Source organism: Ursus maritimus, unplaced genomic scaffold, assembly GCF_017311325.1.
Source record: "Ursus maritimus isolate PB19 unplaced genomic scaffold, ASM1731132v1 scaffold_18, whole genome shotgun sequence".
Taxonomy (NCBI): Eukaryota; Metazoa; Chordata; class Mammalia; order Carnivora; family Ursidae; genus Ursus; species Ursus maritimus.
This window is the reverse complement of record NW_024424230.1, coordinates 7,857,525-7,866,106: the sequence shown is the minus strand read 5'-3', so window position 1 is coordinate 7,866,106 and position 8,582 is coordinate 7,857,525. Positions and strand designations below refer to the sequence as shown.

The following is an 8,582-nucleotide window of genomic DNA, read 5'->3' as shown; positions in this document are numbered from 1 at the left end:
CAGTGGGGGGGAAATGGAGAAGGGCAGGAAACAACTTTTTTTTTTTTTTTTTTTGCAAAAACCCCTCACATGCACTTTGATTTTGAACACGCACTTAGAAAATGCACGTATGTTGCATTGATATAGAAGTTATAAAGTGTCGGTGGCTTCAATTTTTTCTGCATTTAACTCTTTATGTTAATATTATTCTAGAGGACTTTTTCTCTACTATTCTTTGATGGCAAGTAAAACTAATGATGGTGAAACACTGCACTTTATTCATTCAAACAACAGAATTCAGTATGTTAGGTACATTGTGTGCCCTAAAAACCAGAGAATCTGAAATTACACATAAAACCGGAAAAAATGTTCTAAATAGGGTGACTATATAACTCATCATTCAAACAGGGACAATAGGCAATAAATGAGAATTAGCACAGACATTTATCACACATATCTCCAGATTAGGATTTTTATTACGGTACCTTACAACACAGTTAGTGCTTTGAATCTGAAATACTATGTAAACTAACCTTGAAGATTTGTAAAATTCCCTTAGAAATTCATTGCAGTGAATTTGAGAAGCCACAGTTCTACATATGGGTTACCAGCAATAGAAAAGTTAAAAATACTTTTTACGTTTCAGAAAAATGTATAAGAGCCTACAGACTTGACTTAGAATAATTCCAGTGAAAAGACCAGTGGAAAAGTATATTAATTTATGCAAAAGCCTGAATGGGAAGGTCAACACTTTCTAGGCACTATGTTCTAACAGTGGCCAAACTAATGATGATACTTAAATGTGTTATAGGTTTGCATCACTTTATATTTTTCAAAGATATTTTTCCACTATTGTGGAAAGAAGCTAAACATTGTACGCACAGTTTAGTGCTTCCACCTGAACTTTATAAACATCTGAGTTCTACAATACCTCCAATCTTATCTCATACAAGCAGTACAGAATATAGCACATTATTATAAATCAAGGAGAAGCACTTTGATTACAGCAATTTCTAATTACAATGTGGACTCTACCAATTTGGTAAATTACTGTAATGCAGCTGTAGGTGTGATTTAGGATAGTTCTATATAAACCAACATAACTTGAATATTCACAATGAAAGTAAACCTACGAAAGTTATTTTTATCTTCCTTTGTCTTGTATGTATAATATTTAGTAGTAAACTGACTTACTTAAAAATCCTATAAATTTAATATTTACCAACTAAAGAATACAGCCTCATCTACTGCCTTGCATCCATAAGCATAATTACAAGCTAATGACATTTCAGTTCTATTTTCTCAGTGTGCATAAACGCCTTTAAGTAATGTCTCAAGGTCTCTTCGATGATAATATAAGCAATACCTAGTCATCATGGGTTAATGTCATGTATTCTTTCCCCGACAAAACTGTATACTCTATAATGACTTTTAACAAACTTACTTAACTTGTCATCACACAGCAATTCCCTTTAATTGGTTACTTTAATGTAAATATTCAAATTTACATTTATGGCGTTCAAAGGAAACATAGATTTTTATGTAATATATTATATATCATCATAAATTATATATGTAAAAAAGAATCTTAGGAAGCATCTTGCTCCCTAAGTAGCACCTTTCAAAAAAGATTTAAAACATAATTTAATTCAATTCTGACCTTTTATTCTGTGGAGCTGTTTTGATCGGTTTCCTTAGTAACGACCAGAATAGTAGGTAGAACAGATTAGGGGGAAATGTATATGTACATATATATGTGTGTGTGTGTCACACACATACACACACACACACAATATACTATATCTACCATGTAGTATCTATATAGTAGGTAGAACATATATATATTAGGTAGAGTTATAAAACTCTAGCAAATTAGTAATAATATTAGACAATAATGAAAGTGCTTTGTTAATAAGTAAAGATGTCCAGGGAAAGAAAATTAGTGAGTAGAATTTCATCAGCATGAACAGCTGAGAGTGTAACAGGACCAGCGGCAGTGGGGGGAAAGTGGGGAGGGCAGAGATACTCCAGCAGGACTTAGAAGGGTTCCAAATGCCTGAAAAATCCTGAGCCCTGCAGAGAAAGAATACAGGAAGAAGAGGGACAGAGGATATAGTTCTCATAAATATTCTGAGTGGCAGATTAAAGAAAAAGTAAAACATTCATGGAAAAAGAGACTGGTTTAAAAGTCCTGCAGGGTCCACTGCAGAAGTCTCCCATGAGTGAAACCGCCAGGACAGTCGCATCTGGTTGTACTGAACACCCCGCCCCCCGTCATCTTCTCTGTTCAAGTGGGATTTCCATTTCCCCATATTGCATTGGTACAAATGCTTTCCTTCTCACCCATATTAGTCATTGAGAATTTGGAAACACCTCATGAGAAGTGGACATTTTTACTTTTTCCCTTCTGAGGCAGGCAGGGGCTCTCACAATTTCTGTAATTCACAGAATCACTGGACTATTGGGCGTGCATAGTAGTTAAAGCTATAGTCATAGAATATCCACTGACTCGCTTAAAACTGTAAATTACAGCTTCAAATCTGCCTACATAACAGGAGAATTTGGTTTGGGTTCTCTTAAAATCATCATAAAAATCTACAACTTTGATACTACCTGCAATTTTTGTGGTGATGTTGTAGAGATGAGTAATAAATATTTGAGACATGAATGATCGCTCTCTTTGGTAATGATCATTGTGGTTTCAAGATGGTCATGACCATTATGTGGCTTCAGAACTACTTTTCATTGTTTGACTCTGTCTAGAATTTGGACAATGGCAGGATGGCCACTAATTGCTCTGCAGTGATATCACTAGAGTTGTCTTTGGCCAAACTGTGAAGCAAGACAAGGTTCTCTCTCTATCGTCCCATTCTTTGTTCCCTGTTCCTCCTTCTCTATAGCCCCCCTCATGTTTCTACCACAACCCAAACCACACTTCCAACTAACATTCTTTTTCTTATATTCAGATTTCCCATAATTATTTTAAAAAAACAACTAATAATGCCTAGATGCCTGACTCTTTTGAGAGGATTTATATATTTAAAATAATTCTCAAAAGTAGAAACATTCAATATCAAAAACATTAAGTTATTATTGGACAATCTACTACACTTGCTCATAAAGCTAAGCCAGGGAGAGTGGCAAGAATTCCATGCAGAATCAGAGATTACCTTATTTGATAATAGAAAGGGAAGAGATTTCCCTGTCGCATTTATCTTCCTCTTGATCATTGATTCATTCTGCTGCCAACTACTCTTCTGGACAATGTGATATAGCAGATTTTAAAGTGAGGGAGAGAGAGAGCTAACCCAGATCAATCCACATATTCTCCTTTAAGCTGTCTAACAAGAGATGTTTTGGAATGGCATTGTAGTCCATGTTCACTGGTCACCAGCCCAGCTTCCAGGCCCCAACTCCCTCCTCTAATGATACTCTGAATTTCCCGGTAATGTGCTTTGGCCTCAGTCCTGGTTCTAGAGGTGAACCCTTAATTGACTTAAGCCATATCATCCTTTCCAGCCATGATGCCTGTTTAATGATGGACAAATAACCAAATTTGTTTGCTTTATCAGAGAAGTAAACTCTCTACCAGGCAAAAACAGGATTATGAATTGCCAAGAGTTGTTGAAAACACAAGGGAAATACGTGAATAAGAGTTAGGCTAACACCAATAAAGTGGATCCAACACCAGGAAAGGAGACCCAGAAACAGGTTTATGCCCATACTTAATTCTAGACATGACATTTAAACCTTGGTAAATAACCCTTGCCTGAAGCTTGATCTCCTGTGGATTGTTCCATTACATGACTCAGGAAGTTTCCCTTTATGTATACACTAATTAGAGTCAGGTTTTCCGAAATATTTCTGTTAAGAATCTTATTCTCCAGGTTATAAAGTATTTTTCTTATCAAATTAAATAAATTTAGCCAATTGGTATCCAGGGTAGGCACTGAATAGTGGGAAAAAATTATATAAAGATCTACATATATAACATTCATCATAAATTTGCTCAGATCAAGGAAAAAGCTTAGATTCTGGTCTTTGGCCTGTGAGAGAAGGTTGGGTAGTTGACATAAATATCCTCTCTTGCACCATCCGATGATTGATTGGTAGAGTCAGGATTTCTGTAATTGTTGGCTGCCTAGAAAGACAGTCAGAATGTCAATGATTCACTGCATTTCAGCAGCCAATAAAGATACTCAAAACAAATCTCTCCTTAAATCAACCACCATATAAGTCAAATTTCTATTATAATTAATTTCATAAAACATCATTGTACCGAACTTCCATGAGAAACCACATTTTTGACTTTCAGGGTTCAGAGTAAAAGATGCAACAGGAGACCACTGTAGATTATCACTTGCTATATTAGATTATGAAACACTTAGTCTTAGAACTCTCTCCCAATTTCCCAGGCTGTTTTGATAAGAACCATTAGTCTCATTTTCACATGGAAGTCTAGTATAGTATTTCCCATAGTGAGTACTCAATAATTTCTGTTGAATAAAAGCTTTAATAAACAACACTTTTAAAGTACACAGTGTCTTGTCTTGACAATAAGAATCTAAACACGATAAAAGAAATTAACAAAATAAACTGGCATTACTTTAAAGATGATGTTATATAATCATTAACATTCTCTACACTAATCAAGTCACTTTGACCACCTATATATGTAAGTGGCAGGAAATATGTAGGCATGGGTGAGAGAGAGAGAGAAATTCAGATGAAAAGAAGAAGAGAGAGAGGTCTTTTGGTGAGTAATCTAGAAACTGACAGTGGTTTTGGTGCTTGCAAGGGAAAAGCAAAAGGAAAGTTACAGTGCCACTGGTAATTCCAGAGCCTGTTGAAAACCCTGAAACAATCAAGTAGGTCTAGCTTCTTTCTTTTTCACAGTCCAACTATCTTTCTAATTATTGTTCAAAATATCATTATTCTACAAAAGTCTGAACAAGTTGAATACTTAATGTAGGAGTTGCAAATCTCCTTCCCTCCCCTGACATTCACAGCAATAAATGGGGCTTCAGATTAGCTTGAGTGGACAACAGCTAAGGACAAAGAGACCCCAAAACTGTGTATGATGGGACTGTGTTATCGCTTGCTGGAGGGGCAGATGAAACAAGGCAAGACTTCTTTAGTCTTTCCAGTTACCGTCAAAAAGCCAGCCACGAATTATTCAGAAAAAAATTTTTGTTGTGTAAAAAGTAATAGAAGAAAAAGTTAAACTGATAAATAAATAGGTAACAAACCTGAAGCACACATTTTAGATTGTCAGAAAATTTTTATTACTTGATGTTTTGGTCATGTAAAATTCAATTGCAAATAATGAAATTGAAGAGAAATGGATGTAATTTTAGATAACACTTGGGGAAATGTTTAGCTGTAAAATTTTGTAAACAGGGACGCCTGGGTGGCTTAGTCAGTTAAGCGTCTGACTCTTGATTTCGGCTCAAGTCATGATATCAGGGTCTCAGTGAGATGGAGCTCCGTGCTCAGCAGGGAGTCTACTTGAGGATTCTCTTCCTCTACCTACCCCTTTCCCCTACTCTCTCTCTCTCTAAAATAAAATAAATACATCTTTAAAAATAAATTTGTAAATAGAATCATATGTTAAAGAGAAAATCTGACCAATAGTGGAAGCAATGACCATGAAAGTAAAACAAACTGTTTCAAAGAGCCTCAATAAGAGAATATGTCAGAGAACAGGTGTTTCCTCAAACAGCGGATCCACTACATGGCCAGGTAATTGAAAGGAGAACAATAAGGTTGTCGACTGCAAAATGGACAGACTTTACAGGATATTACAATGCACAAAAGAGGGGAAATGACAGCTCTGTGAAAACTTACCTTATTCTGTGCATTCCAGGACTCTTTAAGTAGTTTTTTCTGTCTCCTTCTCCTGAGAATACACATTCAATAGAGGCATTAAGTTCTTACACTCCGGCTCTAGTGTTATTGCATACAGGATTACACCTTACCTGTACCCCAGCCCACACGCCCTCACAAATATGTTGAAGTTGCTTCATACATACCTACTCAAAATTCCCTTGACTTAACTCTTCATTTTTCACAGATGGTGAAGGCATCTAAATGGATATCCAGCCAGTGTATATTAGTAATTAATCTCAGTGAGCTTACTAAAGAATGGTTCATAGTGGATTATTGCATAAATGGCTTACTGCCTTCTCCAAATAATCTCAAGCTTAGAGGTTTCCCACAATTAAAAACTTCCTTTTCAACACCAACAGTGTAACTTCTTGGATGGCAGCAATGATAGAGTTAAGCTTTATAGAAACTTCCAGGTGTTTTACTAAACCTCCTCAATGGATTATTTCTTTTAGCTTTCATCAAGACCTCTATATTTAACTCAGATTGGGAAACTGAGGCAAGAGAGGAAGAGAAACTTGCCCTAAATCACGTGGTTAGTTAGTGGTAGTATCGGGATTTGAATCCACAGCCTTCCCTCGTGACTATTAGGCTCGCTGCTTCTGGTGCCATGTTGCCACAGTTCCATGGCCGTCTGGAGCCATGCTATTCCGGAAACTCTCCACCATTCCAATGGAAACTACAAAAACCTAACGTCAGGGGGACTCTTTGAAAATTCAAGAGAAAAGAGACTATTATAACTGAATGCACTGGATGAAACGACTCTACCCAAGTGCATGAAAATACTTATTATGGGAGATGATGACTATCTTTTTTTCCTCTCCCTAAAGAAAAGATTTTTATCAGACCACAGAGGAGATGAGTTAGATGCAAAAACGTAGGGTTTTTTTTTTTCCTTTATGCAAAAAGATGAAGTTGTAATTCCTTCATGGTTTAAAAACCAGCCAAGCTAGTCTCTCTCCAAGGAAAGGTTGTTCTGATGATGGACGTTGCTCTCTGCTAGTCGCTAGGAAATCTTCCTACTGTGTCGACATAATCACAAACTGATCTTACCCTGTATTTGTTTACTTAACGAAGAATCTTTTAGGCGATTAATCTATTTAATTTTTTGATGTGTAAGTTTATTATGTGAAAGTGATGTTTTCAGGTCTTTCATACAAATAATTTACTCCTGAAAAGAAATCTGTGAAGCAGATGCTATTACTATCCTCTTCTTACAAATGAAGAAACAAATCTATGACCTTGGATCTTAAATCCTCATTCACAAGGCTTGCTGTATCATAATATAGATTAACTTCCCCAAAGAGGTCCAAATATATATATTGTTTACATTAGACTAGAATATTCAATATGATGAAGAAAAGAGAACAAGAAATTCAGAGTCAGATGATCTGTGTTTAACTTGTGCTCAGCAATTTACCAGTTATTTGCATCTATAAAGTTCAGTCCTCTCCTCTGTAAAATAAAGACAGTAAACACTGGGGTTTGTTCTAGGTTGACCGACCATCTGGTTTGCTGGATTCTAAGGAGTTTCCCCACGTTGAGGGATTTTCAGTGCTGAAACTGGGAGAGTCCCAGGCAAAACAAAAGAGCCTATTTGACAACAAAAGAAAAAATAAGTGTCTAACATTTTGCACACTAAACATTAAATTTCTTCCTATAGACACACACGTCAATGTGTAGACTGTCTTTTGGCTCCTGCCACGCCTCACCAGTGCTACGCACGTCCACCAACCACGTTCATTTAACAGTGTTAGCATTCTGATCTCTAACTGGAGGCAACACAAACGGAGAGTAGAGAAAGTGTGGGAAGCGCCCCTGGACACACAGGCCATGGGGTACGGGGTGTGAGGGAAGGACTCCTTTTCGTTCCAGCACACTGTGATCTCCTCTGGCTTCTCCCCAAGTCAGCACATCTGAAGCAACAGGATTATATTAAATGGTCATGAAGACAGAGTTCTGAAGACTATTGTTTAAGCCCTGGGGTCATTTTTATAACATTTCCATTCTAAGTAACAACCACAAACTGATACGGGCAACAAGGTAGAAAGAACAAGCGCCTCTTCCTTTGTGATGTTTGCCCATGATTAGGCATTCAAGTCCACTAATCTTTTTATCACATTTAACCAAGTGGGACAATATATTCTACAGTTCAATTTAGCTATTCATGTAAAAGTGATGCATTTTCATGAAGCAAAATCCATCATGTCCAACATCTGTGACCCTCCGGAGAGCCGTGCTGTCACTCACTCTCTCCTACCACGTTGCCCATGTTCCCGGGTGCTCCTGCTGCCCCAGCCGCCCTCAGTGCATTTTTCATCAACCAGGGTGAAGCGGTAAAGAAATCCTTAGTGTCACTAACATCCTGGGTTCCTTCCCTCAATTTGCTAATTTGCTCAATTTCTGACCAGGGGAAGACTTGAGGGCAGCACATGATGGAGAGAAAGGGAAAACAACAGTTCTGTGTTTCAGTTTAATTAGACAAATGCTTATTGACCATTCATTATTTGGAAAGATTAGCGCTAAATGCTATCAAACACCAAGGAATGAATAAAACACAGTCCCTGTCACATCGAACAGAAGGGAGGACAGCACAAAAATGATGAAGCTACAAAGCAGGCTTCCAGGCACCTCAGAGAAGCACAATGTGATTCCGGATGGTGACATCATGTCCCTTTGCAGGGAGGAAGAACCAGGACAGACCTCCCAAAGGGGAC

General features: G+C 37.3%; 1 protein-coding gene across 2 annotated transcripts in view; it reads right to left on the bottom strand.

Moving 5' to 3' along the window:
- Positions 1-234: 234 nt before the first annotated feature.
- Positions 235-8,582, bottom strand: part of CD226 (CD226 molecule) — an 83,577-nt gene continuing 75,229 nt past the window's right edge. For both annotated transcript variants that reach the window (XM_008685886.2, XM_008685885.2), the window contains exons 6-7: positions 5,827-5,878; positions 235-4,120 (exon numbers count right to left, since the gene is read on the bottom strand). In XM_008685886.2, coding sequence (XP_008684108.1) covers positions 4,007-4,120; positions 5,827-5,878 — 166 coding nt within the window. In that variant the 3' untranslated portion in view covers positions 235-4,006. The remainder of the gene's footprint in view (positions 4,121-5,826; positions 5,879-8,582) is intronic.